This window comes from Panthera leo, chromosome D1, assembly GCF_018350215.1.
Source record: "Panthera leo isolate Ple1 chromosome D1, P.leo_Ple1_pat1.1, whole genome shotgun sequence".
Lineage (NCBI taxonomy): Eukaryota > Metazoa > Chordata > Mammalia > Carnivora > Felidae > Panthera > Panthera leo.
In genome coordinates, this window is record NC_056688.1 from 66,007,240 (window position 1) to 66,028,746 (window position 21,507).

General features: G+C 36.3%; 1 protein-coding gene and 1 long non-coding RNA gene across 3 annotated transcripts in view; one reads left to right on the top strand and one right to left on the bottom strand.

The window, feature by feature from the left end:
- The window catches only part of LOC122199461, a 14,461-nt gene extending 13,180 nt beyond the window's left edge, over window positions 1-1,281 (top strand). Inside the window, exon 5 of the long non-coding RNA XR_006193515.1 lies at window positions 290-1,281. This is a non-coding gene — a long non-coding RNA (uncharacterized LOC122199461). The remainder of the gene's footprint in view (window positions 1-289) is intronic.
- Window positions 1-21,159, bottom strand: part of TMEM41B (transmembrane protein 41B) — a 24,980-nt gene extending 3,821 nt beyond the window's left edge. The window contains exons 1-7 of one of the 2 annotated variants that reach the window (XM_042904573.1): window positions 21,043-21,159; window positions 20,796-20,918; window positions 9,849-9,966; window positions 7,478-7,606; window positions 1,961-2,054; window positions 1,303-1,407; window positions 56-194 (exon numbers count right to left, since the gene is read on the bottom strand). In XM_042904573.1, the coding sequence (XP_042760507.1) occupies window positions 56-194; window positions 1,303-1,407; window positions 1,961-2,054; window positions 7,478-7,606; window positions 9,849-9,966; window positions 20,796-20,916 (706 nt within the window). In that variant the 5' untranslated portion in view covers window positions 20,917-20,918; window positions 21,043-21,159. Of the gene's footprint in view, window positions 1-55; window positions 195-1,302; window positions 1,408-1,960; window positions 2,055-7,477; window positions 7,607-9,848; window positions 9,967-20,795; window positions 20,922-21,042 lie in introns of both variants that reach the window. The other variant, XM_042904572.1, reaches the window with a different exon arrangement.
- Between the last annotated feature and the right edge of the window lie 348 nt (window positions 21,160-21,507).

Genomic DNA, 21,507 nt, shown 5'->3' on the forward strand with positions numbered 1-21,507 from the left:
GGACACTGTTAGGTATGTACACGAGTTCTAACACAGCGTGAACCAGAGGCCTTACCTAGAAAAGTGCCAATAAAAAAAACTTTCAATGGCACATTTATCACAGGGGATGTGATATTAATAAACCAATTTGGCAGAAATGGTGTTATTCTCAAAAATATAATGTAGTTAATGAGATGTTCTCTATGACGCTCAACCTGTCATAAGAAAGAAACCAGTTAGGATCAAGATAAGGCCAATAACGAAAAAAAGTTCCTTAATATACTTATTTCAAATTCTCATTCCCTGACAGTTCAGAATCTATCCAGCAGAAATGATCAACATAGGAACCTGAAAATGACAATGATCTCATTACCAAAGCTAAGTAACATGAGATGAGGTTTTTTTTTTTTTAATTGTACATATAGCTTAATGTTGCACTATTAGATGGCTCAACAATGACCCTTTACACCTGAAAGAGCAAAATTAAATTTATAACTATACATAAGATACATATCATGTGATTAATTTTTAACTTCCTATAATGTAAAAGGCTAGTATAGCACATCAGTAAACCTAGCCTCTAATTTAATCTTTATTTTTGTGTTATGATATATATTACGTAAGTGATTCATTCATTAGATAAGTGAGATTGAACAAGTATAGGGAGATATTTAGTCAATTAAATAAAAGCAGTTTATACTTCTAGATCTTGCTTTACAAATAATGATTGTGATTTTCAGCAAAATGCTTAATTTCTCATTTCCTAGTTTGTAAAACAAAAGGGTAAGGCAGAATGATTTCTGGAATTCCTTTGAGATTTAACAGGTTGTTTCTTCCAAATCTTTCTAAAAATAAGATTTTCTTAGCAACATCATATTAAACCTTTCCGTGTAGTGGTGCCTATATTTGTCATTGCATGTCTTTGTAGAAATCCTGACTAAAGAGAACAGTCATTTCTACTGATGAAATACATTCAAGGAGTTGGTTGATAAAAGTTTTTCAGTGACCCACTGACAGTGGACTGCATCAACACAAAACAGGTGAGGTGTCCAAATATATGAATGTCTTCACCAGAATGATGACTTCTCTGCTCTGACTGACCTTACTAGGAATGAAGAATTACAATTACTGTTACAGTACAGAAACTGCATATTTGAAATGATTAACATTCATTATTTGCCTACTACTACTATAATTTACTTTGGTCAAAAATCATTTTTATTAAAGCCCTGAGTCTGGGTTAATTTATGTAGGGACTATACACTGACCTCCCAATTAGGCACAGAATGACACTAAATAACTTAAAAAAAAATACATGTTTACCTGTTGTGACCATTTTACTGCTTTCTCTGTTAGGTATTTGTATACAACTGGCCTCCCAACTAAATAGGAGAGCATATAGCAGAATGAGGCACCGAGTCCAGAACACTAGGAAATAACAAAAAGCCATAAGCATTGTGTACTTTTCCATCTTAGTCACATGGATATAGTCACTTAAAGCAAAGCTCAAATAGTATATATTTTGGGGGGTTAAGGGAGGGTACTCTACATGACATCTCTCGTGCACAGAACAAGAACCCATCTGATCCAGTCCCTTCTCAGACCAAATTATAACTGAGAATAACTATAACAAACTGGCACTTATGATTAAACTTAGTGATTACATCCAAATAGTTAATAATAGCATCTAACTAGCCTAAGAATAAAATTTAAAAGCGAATTTTTTTTCAACTGCTATGCTTGAAAATACCACCTCCAGCTCTGGACTTAAGTCTGTGATGCCCCTGTTCTAAGAAAAAAGCAAACTATAACATCTGCTTATGGGGGGAGTTAAAAGATATTACTTAAACATTAATCACCTCTTAAAACTAATGAGTTTATGTTTACACAAACTAGTGGGACCAGATGCCATCCTTCTCCCTCATCATTCTATCAAAAGCTACTTTTTTTCTAGTCTCCCAAATTCATTTTATATACTTACCAAACAAACAAGAAATAAGGCTAGCGGAAAGGGATAAAGAAACCCTGAGAGTATACTGAGAAATATAGAGCCTGGAATAGCAAATGTTTGCAAGCTGTTAACTTCTAAGTTAAGGATTAAAACATAATACAATGGAATTTTTAAAAGACAAATCAAACATTTCAGAAAACAAGTATCAATACAGAAGTTATCATGTTAATAAGATTGTATCTGTATCTCAGTATTAAGAAAGCAAAATTGTATCTAAAAGTTTAAAAAACCATCAGTTATGATGCCTTTAACTCTAAATTGACCATTTTCTAGCATTATTATAAATACAATGCTATTAAGAGTGTGTTACTGAAAGAAAAACCAAGACAAATATCCAATGTGTTCCAGATAAAGAACTGGGCACTTTGGCAAAAGAAACAAAAGGGAGGGGAAAAAAAAAGAGAGAGAGAGAGAGAACAAAGGTCTTCAGTAATCTTATATGCTTCTCTAATGCACTGCATTTACTCCTAAATGTGTTCAAGAAACATGGTTTCTGTGGAAATCTAGGGTATGATAATTACTTGTTTCTAATTTAACTTATAAACATTTACCTCAATGCACTACTCATTAAAAAAAAGGATAGAGGTTACAGAATAAAGATCACAAACCTTACTTTTAAGAATTATGCTTTTTACTACTTCCTGTTTGCTCCCAGTTTTAGTCTGGAATCCCCCTACCCCCTTTTAAAAACCCCTAACATGATTTACTTACAAGTCAGAGTGAATTCCTTCAACATCTATGCTTCTTTTAAAATTTCTATCTTCACCCATTCTCCTACTCTATTCATGTTTTCATCTCAATCTCCTTTCTTTTTTCTGGCTTCTTTCATCTTCAGTTTCTTGCTCTTCCACAGGATCCCTGCTGTATAAACCCACTCTGATGCCTATGAATTCAAGAAAACCTAGGCTTTCCTTGACCAACGTATTCTATCCAGCTAGTGTGCCTCACCTTCACTTCCTCAGAGGAGATTCTCTCCCTGTCTCCTGGCAACCTGACTTACTCATCCACCCGTCTCATGGCCAAAAGTAATGATTTTTTCCTGTTTATTTTTTCACCCTGATTTAACTCATTTTATAATTATGTAAAATATTTACTTGGTTCTAAAGTCAAATCTACGCAATAAAGTACATCTAGAGAATGACTTCCATCCCTCTGTCATCTCTCCCCCCACAGGTAAACATTGTATTGGCTTTTAAAAATATCCTTTCTTGGGACGCCTGGGTGGCTTAGTTGGTTAGGCATCCAACTTCAGCTCAGGTCATGATCAGGCTTGTGAGTTTGAGCCCCACGACTGGCTCTGCACTGACAGCTTTAAGCCTGGAGCTTCCTTCAGATTCTCTCTCTTTTTGCCCCTCCCCTGCTTGTGCTCTCTCAAAAATGAATAAACATTAAAAAAAATAATTTTTCTTTTCAAAAACAGATAAATTATCTCCTTGTGTATGTGTGTACTCATATCATCCTCCCCTGCTTAGATAAAACATTGCATACTGACTTACTATTCTGCACCTTGCTCTTTTCATTTAACATTATATCCTGGAGGTAAGAATGCCTTAACCACATAGACATTTCTCATTTTTTTTTAAATTTTATTTTATTTTATTTTATTTTTTTAACGTTTATTTATTTTTGAGACAGAGAGAGACAGAGCATGAACGAGGGAGGGTCAGAGCGAGGGAGACACAGAATCTGAAACAGGCTCCAGGCTCTGAGCTGTCAGCACAGAGCCCAACGCGGGGCTCGAACTCACGGACCGTGAGATCATGACCTGAGCCGAAGTCGGCCGCTTAACCGACTGAGCCACCCAGGCGCCCCGAGACATTTCTCATTTTTAAGTACACTCCAGTGTTTAGACTTGCCATGGCTTATGCAACCAGTTCCCTACTGACATTTGGGTACAGATACTTCTATTTGAATATTTAAAATTCTGCATGTCCTAAATCAAAGTAAATGTTATCTTCCTTTCCCAACCCTAAACAGAGTCCTCTACCTATTCCCTTTTTTCTCTAAACAGCCCAAAATACAAAGCCAAAGAAAGGTAACCACCAAGAACAAAACTGGTATAATATGGATAACTACTGAAGCTAGATGATGGGTACACAGGAGTCCACTGTATGATTTTCTCTACTTTAGTGTAGGTTTAAAATTTTCCATAATAAAAGAAATTTTTAAATTACCCTAAGATTTTAGCCTTAGGGAAATAAAAAAAGAGATGATGGTGACACATTTAATGTCATCCATAGCTCAAAAGTCTTCAGTGACTACCCAATACCACTGAATATTCTAAATTCCTCAGCCTGGTACTCAAAGTCCTCTACAGTCTGAGTGCAGTGTCTGTCCTATCTCCCTACACTTGTGTCTCTATCCTCCCCTTTTCATACCCTATAGTCCAACTAAACTGGATGACTGATCACTTGTTAACCACACCCTGTGCTTGTAAGCTCTGCTCTAGATCTGCTCAGAATGAGACTGTGCCATCTCTACCCGTAATTCCCTAGTGCCCCAGATGGAAATAGTTGTTCTACCTTTGAATGCTCAAAACACTAGATTTGTACTTAGAATATAATTAGTAAATTAAAAAACTGATTATGAATAAAATAATTATAATGTAAAAAGCCATTTATATTCAAGTTTGACATTACATAATACCAGTGAAGGTACTAATACTACACTGCTGAAGACGGTGGCCACTAGCCATATGTAACTATGGAGACACTGAAATGTACGTAGTCTGAACTCAAGTGCTATAAGTGCAAAACACACAAATTTCAAAGACTTAGTGTGAAAAAAGAATGTAAAAATACCTCAATTTTTATGCTGATTGCGTGTTAAAATGATAATATTTTGACATATTGGTTCAAGTAAAATGTATTACTTAAATTGATTTCAAGTGTTTTTTTACTTTTTCTAATGTCAACTAGAAAATTTAAAAATTACATGTTGTTCAATTATATTTCTTTCTATTAATTAACACTGTATCAGTTATATGCCCTAAGATAAAGTCTTTTCTCTTTTTTGTTCACTGAATTTTAAAAAGTATCTTTTTAATAAAGAGCTTAAGATTCAAAAGTGAAAATAGAAAATTATAAGACAACATGAACTTAACAAGTTATGTTATAAAAATCTAAAATGAGATGTAAAATCATTACAATCACTTACATATCAAGGCAACAATAACAATATGCAATAAAACCTCCTGAATTGACAATATTAACCAATATATGTATTTTTACTATTAACCAATATTTAAAATGTAAAACTTAGGGGCTCCTGGGGTGGCTCAGTCGGTAAAGCGTCTGACTTTGGCTCAGGTCATGATCTCGCGGTCCTTGAGTTCAAGTCTGGCTCTGAGCTGTCAGCATAGAGCCTGGAGCCTGCTTCGGATTCTGTCTCCCTGTCTCTCTCTCTGCACCTCCCCTGCTCATACTGTCTTTCTCTCTCTCAAAAATAAATAAACATTAAAAAAAATTTAAAAATTGATAAAATTTAAAACTTCAAACCAAATATTTTTTTTTTTCAAAAATTTTTTTAACGTTTATTTATTTTTGAGACAAAGAGAGACAAAGCATGAATGGGGGAGGGTCAGAGAGAGGGAGACACAGAATCTGAAACAGGCTCCAGGCTCTGAGCTGTCAGCACAGAGCCTGACGCGGAGCTCGAACTCACGGACTGCGAGATCATGACCCGAGCCGAAGTCGGCCGCTTAACCGACTGAGCCACCCAGGTGCCCCTGTATTTTGTAATAATAAAACCCTTCTTACACTTTCAATTCACTTTCTATAGGACAGTTTATCCTTTTCTACTAATTTGCATATGGATATTAAGACAACTAGGCTATAACATTTATAACCCCAGAGATTGTGAAGATCCATTTATGCTAACTGGTTGACTGACCTTATGAGTGGGTATCTCCTTTATCCCTCAGACATGTTATCCCTCCCAAAGCTGAGAGGCAAAGTAGGGTTAAAAAAAAAAAAAAAAGATGACTTTCCAAAGTAAACAAAAACTGTATGCCTTGTTCACAAAAACCTTATAAATGCCAAATTAAAAAAAAGGAATCAAGTTTTTATCTTACTTGAGGAAAATATTTTAATTTATGGTTAAAGTGTATAGAGGCAAAATAACCTTTAAGTCTAACACTAACACTATGGTTTTCCCAGATAGGTTCTAAAATGGAATTAGTAGGAAAGGGGAGCAGTTATGGATTTCTTAAAACAGTTTATGTATTATTAAATCACTTTACAAATAGCTGCCAAATAACCTGCTGAAAGACAGATGCATAATAATTATTCTCTAAATTTTTCCCAAATTTGGATTTTTCTCATAATAAGTAAGATGACAAAGTGCCTAAATAAAAATGTATTCTCACCAGGTAGATAAAGGAATGTTTGTATTATCAGCAAAAGTTTTTGTTAACATACTTAATAACAAACTGTTTATGCTAGGAATAACTGCTTCAGGGTATTTAAGAATATACTGACAACATTTATATAAGGAGGCAAGTATAGAAAAACATATATATATGTTAAATACATAATATCTAGTCTACTATAAATCCAAGAAAAGAAAATGCTAATGAATTTTACAAGAAAAAGTTTTAATTGCGAAGTCCCATAAGCCAAAAGAAATTCAGGAAATAAAACAGGAAGCAAGAATATAAAGAGTTTGAGAGAATTAATAAAGTAACTAGTTTAACTTTTAAAAATAAATGTTGGTTTCAAAAGGAGAATGATTACCTTTACAGAATCGAGATAATGTGTTTCATTAAATGAGAAGATTTGAAAATAGGTTGGATTAAAATAAAAGATACAAAAATCAGATTGAAGTTAAAGCCTGTAACTGGAAGACTAATCACCAGTAGCATAAGCAGTTTGAAAATACGCAGGAAGAATAAAGCTATTTTCCTGACTAATTAATACAACATATATTTCTATAAAATAAAGAAATATATACCAAGAGTTATTTTAAAAATTTATATCCTTTGAATGACTAATTTTCCACTTAAGATCTTTTTACAAAGAAACCATTAAATGGAAGAAAAAAATCACAAACAGAAAGATTTATAACACAACATGTATAAAAGCAAAAAATTAATTACAAATTATATCTTCAAACCTAAGGGAGTATTTTTAAAAATTATGCTGTGGTGACTATTCAAAACAAATAAACTAAATTAAAATAATCAATTAACTAATACAATCATAAATTAAATAGATAATTATCTTGAATAATGCAGAGGAGAGGAAAATGTTTATGATAAGTGAAATAAGCAGAATACAAAAAAACTGGTAGTAAATATTCAAAAATAATAACTGAGTTGAGGAGATAAAGTGATAATTTTTTCCATTTAATTTTTCAATATTTTATTTAATGTTACATGAAATTAATAACTTTTAAAAGAAAAAAATAGTTATGCATAACTAAACAGACCCTTTAAGACTTCTTTCTTGAACAAAACTAGATTAACAGTTTTTTCAGTTAAAAGGATACAAAATATATGTAGCAAAATAAGCTACAAGTACTTGTACATAAAAGGTGTCCTTATATTTGGATAAAACTTTTCCTAGAGCCTTGGCATCATCCATATCTCTGGGAACCTTCATATTCACTCTTTCTTCTCTAAAGAAATAAAATTAAAGTGAAAAATTTTAAAGCAGAAATTTGCCAAGATAATTAATATCAAAATCAAGTTCAAAACATGAAGTTTTATCCAAAATGATTTGGCGCTTTGATCTGTATTATATTAACCATAAATTCATAAGTTTTAAGTTCAAAAGTCTATAACTATTTGTTTTTAATGATTTAATATAATTTCTTGAGACATGTTATCTATGTATGAAAGTTCAGAATGACCCAAACTAAATTAGATTAAAAGCATTTGCTCCAACACTGGTATAAATTTTGAGTTAAAAAGTGAACTACTGATGTTAGCATATTCAAAACATATTTAACATCATTTTGGGTAATCCTCATGAGAAGCTAAAATCAATAATTAATTACAACTAAAATTAAGTAAAATTTTTGATGAATTTACAGTTCACATATCTTCTGGAATATTTCAACTCAAAGTTCAGATAAAAACTTACACATTTTTCCTTTTCTATTAATCTTACTTTATATTTGGTGCCTTATTTGGAACTGAATTTCTTACTTATAAAAGGCTCAAATAATTACGTTTGTGTTTAATGTATATTGTGCCCATTTGTTTACATGATAAAATTTAACCAATCTTGCAGAACAATGACAGACTGCTGCCTAATTTCTATAAAAATAGTAGGTAAACTGTGATTTCTCATTTATAAATTTAAAAACCAAAAAACTCTTCATAGGGGTGTGTACACACACACACACACACACACACACACAAAGAAATAAGTGGAACATTAACAGTGTATAACAGCACACTTGTACACAAGTGATGTTATCGTTCTTAGAGCAGATTGGGAGCAAAGACAACCTTAATCTATATATTCTTGCTCTCTTTCAGTCAGCTCTTAACTGCCTCCTCCTTGATCAAAACCAGAAAGGATCTAAAATTCAATAACACTAATAGTAACCTAACAATATAACATGCTAGCCTCCCAAAAGCATTTACACTGACATAAGAAATCAAAGTATGAAAATAAAAATAAGTTTAATTACAAAAATTTCAAGCATGAGGAATTGTTATTGAAAGGAATTTAGAGGAAACGGGAACTTCCAAACACCCTGAAATCATATTTCACAGTTCTCCATTACCACACTAGTCTGGCTCTGGTTGAAAGTCTAACTACATTTTAGTAAGTCTTTTATGTAATCTATGATTAACATAGGTTGGTATTACTGTGGTTAAACAGCCCTGGGATATTTTGCCTTCTTAAAGTATGTTTCAGCTCCATAATCTCTTCCCTAAAATTCAAAAAACTCTGAAAACCAAAAGTTCTTCATATTTTTGTCAGCAAAAATTGACCCACACTTAAATATCATAGTCTTTTATCATGCCCATTCCTCTGCAAAAAATATTAATGAATTTGATAATGGGATCCTTCCCCAGATCCTGTTGGAGGTACTACATAACAGAATTTGTTCCATGTTACCTGTCCAAAAATGGAAAAATTCTAAATTCTGAAACACATTTCACCCCAAGGTTTTGGCTAAGGAGTTTTGGATGTATTTAAGATAATACAAGTTATTTTTTTTATAAAGTCCATTTCACTGCGAAAACTACCTATTCAGGTCATATCATTTCCATAAAACAGGGAAAAGAAAAAGAGCTAGGAGAGAGAGATGCGGTGGGGATAGAAATGAATGAATAGAAGCAGACAAACTGATCACAAGAAGGAAGGGAGAAAACATAGATGGAAAGGTAGGGAAAGCAGAGAAGAAGAGCATCAATGGTTTTCAAACCACAGGTGTCTTTTATGGATTTTAAAATAAGCTTGCTTGGTCACTACTAGCATGAAAAATTAAATAAATAGAACAATTTAGAAAATATCAGAGACCACCACCTGTTTCAGGAAACTTTAATTTTGTATGTATACATGTATGCAAGTGAGCGGGGTACAAGGGACAGGCACATGCCTACAGGATCATGACATAAAAATCTATTTCTTAATATAGTTATATATATTTTTTTAATTTGAAAGCCATTAGAAAGATGAGGCTTTAATTACAGGAGCAGTGCTAGGAAAACCCTGCACAGAAAATCAGGAGGCATATTTGGGAAAGAGTATTTAAATAAGTGTCACTAGAGACTTGCTACAAATCATGATAGCTAATATACACTCACCATGACAGTTCTGTTGCTTCAAATTAGTTTAACTTTTAATCTACTTTATCTATAAATGTCTAGGCATTTTTCAGTTTCTTTCTGTATACTTACTCACTAAGCTGAGGAAAATTTTTATATACCAAAAACATAACAAAAGCTGCAGATAAGAAAATGGACACCAATATAAGAAGTGACATTCTTGCTGACCCAGCTTCTGCACAGGCTTTTTCTGAAAGGGAAAAAAAAAAAAAGCTATAATTAAGATAAATACTTTTAAAAGACAGTATTCCAAGTCAGCAAATAATTTCCTTAACGACTTTCCTCCCCAATAAACTGTTCATACTTTTGCTCAGTTTTAACATAGAAATTTAACTACTAATGTATTTGCCATTTATTAACCAGGCATATTGCTTCGGGGGGAAATACCCATTTCAGAAGCATGAAAAAACAGAACACCAGAATTTGCAGCATTGATTTGCTGATAAGCCAAAGGACAAAAGAGGGCATTGCTCTAGTTACTGTCACTGACTTTCAAATTTATTTATATTGGGAGCTGACAACATAGACAGAATGCCCTCTTAGGAAAAATGAGGTAAAGCGGCAATTACTTCAACTGTCACAAGAACCCAGAAATTGACTAATACAACTGGTGAATGTTAATACAGTACTTTTTACACCAAACGCTTCAGAATATAGTTGAGCCTCAAATGTTTTGGGTGGCTCTCTGGGACTCCAAGAATGGCAGAATTTGTTCACATTCCCTTACAAGGTACTCTTCGTGTTATCTAAAAAATTATATGCAACATAAAAGTACAGGGTACACGAGTGACTCAGTCAGTTGAGCGTCTGACTCTTGATTTTGGCTCAGGTCATGATCCCAGCATCATGGGATCGAGCCCAGTGTCAGGCTCCTTGCTGAGTGTGGAGCTTGTTTAAGATTCTCTCTCTCTCTCCCTCTGCCCCTATCCCCCGCTCACATGCTCTCTCTCTCTAAAAATAAAAATAAAAATAAAAATAAAAAATAAAAATAAGTAAATAAATAAATAAATAAAAAGATAAAAGTATGGAATGAGATCCAGGAAACGGCAAGTAGAAGAATGAGCAAGAATGAGCTGTTTTTATCAGGAAGTAGTCATTAGTGGGGAGGCAAGGCCAAGATACCTTAGTAGTGCTCTCTGTGGAAACAGAAGTGGTGGCATAATTTTTATTGTGCACATTTACCATTATTCCATGTACATACTTTTAATGCTCAGGGGATTAAAAAATATATGTATACCATAAGAATTACTTTTAGTTCTCTGAGAATGAATCTACCACTATGCCCCTCCCTAACTACTGCCTGTGTAACTTTTATACATACTTTTTATGAAGTATCCTAAAACAAATGCCTGTACTCTATTCGTTCATTTGGCAAATTCTTCTTCTCAAACATTTATATAAACGTATTAGATAGGTATCACTGCACAGTTGAGTAACACCCTCCTCCTCAGGGAAACTTTCTCATCTTCCCCTTCCTCTCAAAGGGGCTAATCTCGTTGGCCCTTTGATTCCAACACTACCTTCCCAAACAACAGAAGGCTAACTTGCCCAAGGTTGGACACCTGACTCAAGTAGAAACTCATTATTGGCTGACCAAATTGTCTCTTGAAAATTTGAACTAAAAGAGATACTGTTGTCAAGAGGTGGTATGTCTTGAGGCTGAAAGATCAAGCAGTGAAGGCCACAGATAATGACAAGGCAGGCCAAAGACATGTACCAGAAAATGTAAGAGTGGAGGTTAAAACAAAAACGCAGAGAGCCCAAGTGGGAGCTATAGCTAACCTACTTGTTAACTTCTAACTTTCCACTTCCCTTAAAGCCTAGCTATATTTCATTTCTTGCTCACGGATGCCAGTGAGATTGCCTCTTTAAAAAAAAAAAAGTTTTAAACGTTTATTTTTGAGAGACAGTGAGCATGGCAGGGGCAGAGAGAGAGGGAGACACAGAATCCAAAGCAGGCTCCAGGCTCTGAGATGTCAGCACAGAGCCAATGCAAGGCTTGAACTCACAAACTGCGATATCATGACATGAGCTGAAGTTGGACACTTAACCAACTGAGCCACCCAGGAGCCCCGAGATTGTCTCATATATTTGCAAGAATCTCCTTTTTTATTGGTGCTAGTTAAAACTTATTTCTGCTCCTTTCAACCAAAAAGCCTTAACTAAAAGACAAACTTCATTTTTATACCTTGTCTCATTTTATTGTAGTTTTATATATTTTACAACTGAATTGGTAAGATTTTGCCCAATTCTATGTTAAACATGGAGCAATACAAACCACCTAGCTCCACGCAAGGTGTACTGTGTGAACTACATGAATTGGTATCACCAGGAGCTTGTTAGAAATGCAGATTCAGAGGGCGCCTGGGTGGCTCAGTCAGTTAAGCATCCGACTCTTAGTTTCAGCTCAGGTCATGATCTCCTGGTTCTTGAGATCAAGCCCCGCATTGGACTCTATGCTGACAGAGCAGAGCCTGCTTAAGATCCTCTCTCTGCCCCTCCCCTGCTAGCTCACTCTCTCTGTTTCTCAGAATAAACATTAAAAAATGCACATTCTCAGGCAAACATGCCAAAACTACTAAATCAGAATCTGTGTTTTAATAAGATACCCAGGTGATCTGCATGTACATTAAAACTTAAGAGAAAACAATATGGCCCACTTTGCCTATTTTATAGGTAAGTAAATAGAGGCCCTAAGGAGGTTGCACTATTAAAAAAATTCCTAAGGAACTGAATGGCATAAAGTATATCCCCAAAGCCCTTTAATATCCATGTATAATCAACTCATAATTTCTGCTATAACACAAATTGCATAGGTTTGGTGCTTTGATATACCAGATACAAATTGTTCTTATCTGTTCATTAAAGCTGACTTTCTGAAAGACAACATTAGGTTTATCAAGCTCTAGTATGTGAACACTAAAGTTAAAAAAAAGACTTTACTTCAACTATTAAAAAAAGACTGTACTTAAAAAACCAAGTTACAAATAGAAATTTACTTGCTCATATCATACTTTTTTTTTAAATATTCTTTTTTTTTTTAAGTTTATTTATTTTGAGAGAGAGAGAGCATGAGCTGCAGAGGGGCAGAGACAGGGACAGACAGAATCACAAGCAGACTTAGTACAGAGCCCCACGTAGGGTTTGAACTCATGAACAATGAGATCATGACCTGAGCTGAAATCAAGAGTTGGACGCTTAACTGATGGAGCCACCCAGGCACTCCACTCATATCATATTTCTAAAATTTACTGCAGGAAGCAATGGGATCATAAAATACTACAAAAGATGGCTTCAATGGAGTAATAAACCAGGATGCCTGCCACTGAACACTATAGTTCATTAATCCACTAATGTATTTGTATGTTTTGCAGCACAGAAAATTGAACAGAGACCTTAAACATCTGAGGTAGGCATAATATGAAAAGATCTCTGCAGAATCTTATGATAACAAATGCCTAATTGTCCATATCTTTGCCTTGGTTATGATATCTAAGTCAATGCTTATCTTGAGAATTTAAGAAATCATATTTACTCACTCTAAAAAGAAAAGAATAATCAGCCAAAAGTGACAAAAAAAATCAGTGTGCAATAAAACCAATTCAACCAAAAATGTATTTTTTTTAATTTTTTATTTATTTTTTTAAAGTTTCTTTATTTTGAGAGACAGAGAGAGCAGAGGAGGGGCAGAGAGAGAGGGAGCCTCAGGGAGCTCAGCACAGAGCCTGATGTGGGGCTTGAACTCATGAACCGTGAGATCATGACCTGAGCCAAAACCAAGAGTCAGATGCTTAACTGACTGAGCCACTCAGGCGCCCCCAAAAATGTGATTTTAAATAGAAAATCTACTGAAACACAAACTTCTCACTAGGCTAAAATTTTATTTTCCTACTTTGTTAAATAAAGAGGTAATCCACAGGAAAAGAAATAAAAGTAATATATAAACATTGAGGTTTATGGCATAGTTTTCTATGGGCTGACATCAAAGCAAAGTGTATGTACACACACATACTCTGTACAATTATTCGAAAGGCCTGCTACTTCTTAAAGGCATGCTACTTTTAAATCTACCTGGAATTAACTTGCTCAGCCTTCACTTTTCACTTACTTCCCTGCTTGAATCAAGTCCAGAGTACAAAAAGGACTGATACAAATAATTTAATATTACTGGCATCTTTTAAACTCTTCAAAACCACTGTTTTTGTTTTTTTTTTTTTTTTTCATATGGGAGACATTTGTGCACACAAGAATTGTAAGAATAAATGGCTGATATCCCCCCAACCCCCACCTCTTTCTCGGTACTTTCCTTTAGGACTTCTGCTCTGCAAGGTATGCAGTCAAATGTAGAGTTGCTTAGGACGATCTGCTGAGCATCTATTATGTACAAAATGTTTTCCTCAATCTCTGCTTCTAAGAAACTGATAGCACCATTAGCTAGATTACCAAGGAATGAATGGCACAAAGGGGTTTTGAGTATATAGGAAAGCAAGATTACTGGGCTGGAGTAATGGAGGCAAGATTCACAGAGCAGGTAGAAACTTGGTTGAAGACTAAAAGATAAGAAGAATTTACAGCTTTCTAATCCATACTGTAGTTAAATATAATAAGATTTCAACAGGTTATACAGTTCTCTTAAATTAACAATTAGGGGTGGCTGGTTGGCCCAGTCGGTAGAACAAGAGACTCTTGATCTTGGGTTGTGAGTGAGCCCCACATTGGGTATAGACATTACTTAAAAATAAAATCTTTAAAAAAAAATTAAGTAGGACATTAAGCAAGCTAGCTTTAAAGTTAAACTATAGTATTTTCTTCCCATTATTAATTTGCCAGTCCTAAGTAAGGAGTCAGAGGGAAGAAAGGTGTCGGGCAACATTTAACTGGACTACAGAACACTACCCTGAATGCTCCCAGAGTACACATTTCTGACTGCTACTTGTTGTCTTACAGTTGGATGATGAAACACATAGACATTTGAATAAAATTAACCTCCATGTTTAACTTGATACCTATTTTCTGCACTCTTTAAAATTAGGCAAATTTTGTCAAGCATTGTGTTCAACAGTAACACAGAAAACAAACTGATGAGAATGCAGAAAATAAATGACCTTCAATATTGAAGCTCTCCTTTCTTTTAAAAAAAAAAATTTTTTTAACGTTTTATTTATTTTTGAGACAGGGAGAGACAGAGCATGAACAGGGGAGAGTCAGAGAGAGGGAGACACAGAATCTGAAACAGGCTCCAGGCTCTCAGCTGTCAGCACAGACCCCGACGCGGGACGTGAACTCACGGACCGCGAGATCATGACCTGAGCCGAAGTAGGCTGCTTAACCGACTGACCCACCCAGGCGCCCCTGAAGCTCTCCTTTCTTTCACACTAACTGGTAACTAGGGGTTGTTAGATATTATGATTCAACAATTATTCTTGAGTGTAATTCTATTAAGTCCAGAGACTAGCATGTAATTGATTTAGAGTTCTACACAAATAAAAGTTGAAAATCTTGTTTTAATAATAATTATACATCTACATGTATAGCATACATTTTTATAATGTACCATGTCATTTAGCATTTAGAGCTATCCACAACAGTACTTTACACATTCATTAACCTTCACATCTTCCATCATACTAATTCCCAATCTGAATTATCCCCATATTCTGCTTTCCAACCTCCTCCCAGGCGAAAATTACTATTAGACTACTAGAGAAAGTCAAGATTATGTTCTCTTAGCCTACAAATTCACAATTTTTTCTATCTTCAAATAAGGTTATCACTAGCAAATAATCCTTTCACAGCACACTCCAAAAGGGCTATTTCAAGTCTCTTCAAGCCTTTAATTCTATCTTCATCAATTCTCAAACAATGACACTCCCTCCACACTTCAGTGAGCTTCCCAATCTCTACCTTAAGATCTGTTCCTCAAATTATCCTCCCTTGATCCTTTCCCCTTATCTTTGCATTAAATGCCAACACACTTCCTTCCAGATTTTGCTCAAAGAATTGTCTCTTCTGTATGCACCCAGTATCTTCAATTCTTCCTCTTAAGATCACCTTTTCTCTAACTCCTAATATGCATATATCTATTCTGAAAAGTCATAACCTTAATGGCCCTATAGTAGCTCCCTATTTTCATTACTATTTTCATATCAAAATCTTTTGAGGGGCATAGGGGGGCTTAGTCAGTTGAGCATCCAACTCTTAATTTCGCCTCAGGTCATGATCCCAGGGTCATGGGATCAAGACCCGAGTCAGGTTCCACACTGATCATGGAGCCTGCTTTAGATTCTCTTTCTCTCTCTCTCTCTCTCTCCCTCCCTCTCCCGTGCTCACTCTCTCTTAAATACAGACATACAAACATACATACAAAAAAAACCTTTGAAAAGCAAAATCTTCCTAAATCTGCAAGATTTTAGGAATGACTCTACTGGTCATCAGGTCCATCAGGTCATCAGGTTCTCAACATTCAATGTTTTCTAAACTTACTTGATTCTACCATGAAGAAGCAAAAGACCCATCTCTTTACAGAAACTCTAACAAGTGTTCAAGGTCACAAGAATCTACTGCAGTATTTTTGTAAGTAAATTTTATTTCAAGGGCTTTAGAATTTTTTTTAATTTTTAAAAATAAAAAAATGGTAGCAGTATCATCAAGTATAAATGTAAACAGCTAAGATAACTATAAAATACAAATAATCGACTATTACACACACAAAACATGTTTGTAGGTACCAGACAAAATGGCACTACCAATTTTGTACGAAAGCTCATTCTCTAAGGATTATGCCCTGCAATTGTGGTACCATTCAATCCACATACCTTCAGACTCAGTTAACCACTTTCAGATGCTTCCCACCTCCATTCACCAAAGACTGAGATCAAGCTTATAATAAATTTCTTCGTAATCCTAAAAGATTCATCATCCATTTAGATGATCCACCCAGGCTCAAAAGTCTTTAAGGTTCATTTCTATTCAACTTTAGCCACCCACTTTCAGCGACACACTAAGTTCTCACATCCCGACACTGCTCTACCTTGGACATTTTAAATTCCAACATGCTATTCCTTGATCACCTTTATTCTTTCGTGAGCTTATTCCCTCCATTTTCTCCCTTCTCTTGGGCTCCTCACTTTTCTTCCTTCCATGCCCAACCTCGATTTCATGATATATCATCTGAAGCAACACCATTGATTAGAATCCTTACCCTTTTCTTATATCTAATCTAACCCAATACCAGTAATATAAATTCACCTTCTTCACGAAGATGGTTGAGCACAAATAGAGAAAAATCATGAGTGACCCATCACAGAGATCCATCTTTGGGAAAACTGAGTTAGCCTCATTCCTACTCCCATTTTTTTAGGTGTCAAACATGAATCAGGTTGAGCCAATCTGATAACAGTGATAGGTTCAGGGACAAGCATTTGATCTGAGACAGTCTAATCAGTGTGAATATTTAGATTTTTTATTGGCAATGCTAGGAAAAACATTATCAAAGTTATCAAGGACGTATTTAGCTTACCTGGACCTTCACAAGAAATCAACCTTAAGGTAAAGCTGACATCAAAGATATGAAAGCAATCTGATCCTGATCACTGGGCTCATTGGGCCACTGGTTCCAGGCTGAAGCCAGGGAATCCCACTTAATCTATCAATTTTTTAGTTATATATATCAATCAACCTTCTTTCAGCAAGGGTTTCAATTGTATTTTCTATTGATAAGCACAAAAATCCTGATACATAATATTTTGGTTGAGACTGTCTCAACAAATTATACTAACACCTTGGTTGACATCCAGTTGCCAATTTTAGTCTTAACTCCCGGTTATCAGTAATCAGAGCTTCTTTCTTCCTCTAGGCCAGTACCTTGCTCACAGCAGATGCTCAAAGAATATTTACTGAACCAAATAAACAAGGCAGGATCTAGAACAGGCATCTGAGAGGGGTGTATTATCCAAAGTTGAACAATATTGTCTTCTAAAAGTAGTAAAATCAACTTTGAGACAATGTTTCTCAAACATTTTTGGCTGCAATCATAATAAACGGCTTTATATCATGATTAGTACACACAAAAATCTATAAAACGAAAAATAAAATTCAAAGAACACTTATGCCCTACTACATATGAAGCACTCTATTTTCTCTTCCATTTTTTAAAATGACTCATCATTACCCATCAAACTGATCTCACAGGGCTCTCGCTGCTCACAAGGATGATGATCTATATATATTTAAAAAACACAGTCCTAGCAGTTCTCTTGAATCGAAGTGGGAAACTTCTATGACTTGCTAGTAAACAAATCAGCCAGAACAAATAACACAGAAGAAAATAAAATACCCTCATTCAGGCACTCTTGCATGTAGATTAGATCAAGAGCCTCATAAGTGCTTCTTACTTACTCTTCCTCATCATGCAAGAATTAGACTCTCAGTGTTATTATCTTGGTCAAGTCTTCACAGTGGTCCTCAGTCTGTAAGGCTCAGATGTTAGACTAGAGATCAGAGTCATGGCAAGGAATCCACTAAAACATACCAAACACTGCATGTAGAATGTAAAGTAGTTCAAGCATACACACAATGACAACTATTTGTCAAAGTTACATAGATGAATTTCTCAATCAAGAGTTAACTAAAATTTGGGGCGCCTGGGTGGCTCAGTCAGTTAAGCGTCCGACTCTTGATTTTGGCTCAGGTCATGACCTCACAGTTCACAACACTCAGCCAGCCCCACATCAAGCTCTTCTCCTTCTCTCTCTGCCCCTCCCCCACTTGCTCTCTATCTCTCTCTCTCAAAAATAAACATTAAAAAAAGTTATTAAAATTTTTATCTCTTCTCCAAAACCTTTAATTTTTTGAGATGTTAAACCAGATACCATCTGCAATTAACAAAAATTGCTTTTCATAATCTGGAAAATTGGTTGCTAAATAGTTACTAATGACACCACATCACCAGCTCATTACCATTACCATAAGCAACCAAACCCTATCATGTAAGGGATCTACAAAATCTTTTGCCCAGAGAAAGAATTCCTAACACTAATTAAAGAGAGAGACACAGAGACAGAAACTGAGAGGCAGAGAAGAAAAAGAAAACACTGGAAATCACTAATTAACAGGATGGATCAAAAAACTAACTTTGCAATGAGGTGCCAGGGTGGTTTGGTCACCTGGGTGGTTTGGTCGGTTAAGCAACCACTCTTGGTTTCAGTTCAGGTCGTGATCCCTCACGGTTTGTGAGTTTGAGCCCTACATCTGGTTCTGCGCTAGCAGTGAGGAGCCTGCTTGGGATTCTCTCTCTCCCTCTCTCTCTGCCCCTCCCCTGCTGTCTCTCTCTCAAAATAAATAAATAAACATTAAAAAAAAAAAACACAACACTAACTTTGCACTTAAATCCCTCTGTACCAACATTACTTTGATCATGGCCAACCTTATCTCCTACTATACCCAACAGAAATCCTCCATTCCTGACAAATTAATGTTAATAAGTTTACTGACATAAAGATTCACACTAACTTTCCAGCTTAATGTTTCCTCCGCCCAGAATCCCTTACCTTCTCTCTAACAATGCAAACCCTACTTCTTCCTGAAGGCATGCCTTCACATCTCCCTCTATCCTTCTATAGATGTGTAGTGCACAGAAGTCGTTTGATAGCATCATAAAAATAATTGTGTTGAATGGGTTATTCTAATGATAAAAGATAAACAATTATAAAAGCATTTTGGAGGTTTCAAGGTTTTATTTTCCAAATAGCTTTAGGTTAAAACAACAAAAATCAGTAATAAAAAAAATTGACTGCTACTGCAAACCAAATGACAATCTTTAGAAATGATCTATCTGGAAAGACTTCCTGAAGAAGTCTTCAGGACACACTTGGATTATTGTCACTCTCCATAACAGCATCTTCAAAACAATGTTCCTTTAATTTAGAGTGGATTTATACTTAAACAACAATTCATTTTTGGGGTTTTGAAGTTATTTGGCTCTACTGTCTATAAGATGGAGAAATACCCAAATACATAAAGCCTAAAAAGTCAAATTAGACTAAAGACATTTTAAACTAAAGTGTGCAATACATTATTGTTGTCTATACTTATGATGTTGCTAGACAGTCTTCAAAGACCCTCTCCCTACCCATCACCGGTGGTGTTCCACAATGGCCATTTGTTACGATCCCTTCAAGTTTATGGGCTTTTTAAAAAATATTTAAAGAATTTAATCATTTTAACTTTTGAAAAGCAGTGAAAATCTCTATGCCAAGATGGAATCAAAGTATTTAGCTTCGAGGTATGCTTTCTTCTTAAAATAATATTTAAAGTTCAGAGAAATGCCAGAATGGTGTAATGGAAAAAAGCTTGAGAATGGGAGATCTCAGCTATGATAATAATTAACATTTATTTAGTCTCCACTTCACACAAGCCACTACACTAAATGCTTTACATCCATTATTTTTGTGTAATCCACACGGCAAGCTATTATTACTATCACCTTTGTCATCCCCACTGTACAGTTTAGACACTGAGTTTTTAAAGATAACAAGTCCAAAGTCATAAGTGGTTGAGCAGGCCACTTGGAAGTGGCACCTGGACATAGTTAAATCCTTGCTCTTAACTACTACTTGACTAATCTTGTGACTTTATGCAAGTTCCATATCCACTCTGGGCCTCAGTTTCCTCATCAGTGAAAATAAAGCAAGAGTCTTGAAGTTCCTTCCAGCTCTGTCTAGCTTCAATATTATGAAGCTTACAACCTCCCTGAGCTTCAAACAAGCCAGTGTCATCACTTCTTTTAATTGAATTCAACTACAACAGCATTTACGAGCCACCTCCTAAGTGTCTGGCCTTGAGGTGGGCAGCGGCCCAAGCAAGCCCAGGTCCCTAACCCTCTCTGCTCCCGCGCCCCTGGGTGCCAAGCAGGCCCCCTCGAAAATCCCTGGGACAGACCGGGGTCCTTTCTACTCCGAAGCCCCTCCGGCACACTACCCCCTCTGGGCCAACCCCAGCTCTGATTCCGGTTCTACTCACCCTTCAAGTAGTCTCCGCTGCCTGGCGTCATGAGACCGCGCGTCCCCGCTGCCCTGTCCCCCACAGGGGTCGTGTGGAGTGCCCCCGTCTGCGATCTTTCGGCGACTCTGCCTTTCGCCATGGCTGCTGCAGGGAAGGTGAAGGAAGAGAAGTGATGCCGCCCCCGCTTAACAACACCTCCGCCTCAGGCTTCTTACACCAGGGGGCACAGCCGCAGCCACAGCCACTTCCGGCGCGACCACCTCACCTGAGACGACCTCAGCCCGGAGAGCACAGCGACGCTCTGCTGAAACCTACAGCGCCCACTCGGAGTAGGCTCCGCCCCGCGCCACCCCCGTGCCTCGCGCGCTCACGCTCGCCCAGTAACCGCGAGACAAGTCAGGGCCCTGGCCCACCCCGTTCACTGCCCCGCCCCTGCTCACGACTGTATGGAGCATGCGCAGTCGCAGTCCCGGAATCTGTTGTAGCTCGAGGACAAGAGGCATCTAATGCGCAGCTTTAATTATCCGGAAGTGCGGTCCTTGAAACTTCAAACCCTTTGTCCCGGCCGCCGGAAGTGCCCGCGAGTGATTAGTTGGCGTTTCGCAGCGAATGGTGATTCAGCGTACTGACTTCACCAATTCTCCAAGCGGCTGTCTTCACTCTGTCGGGTCTAGATGTTTCGTCTGAAAATGTTGAAAAATACAAAGCCTGATCCGAACCGATCGAGTTT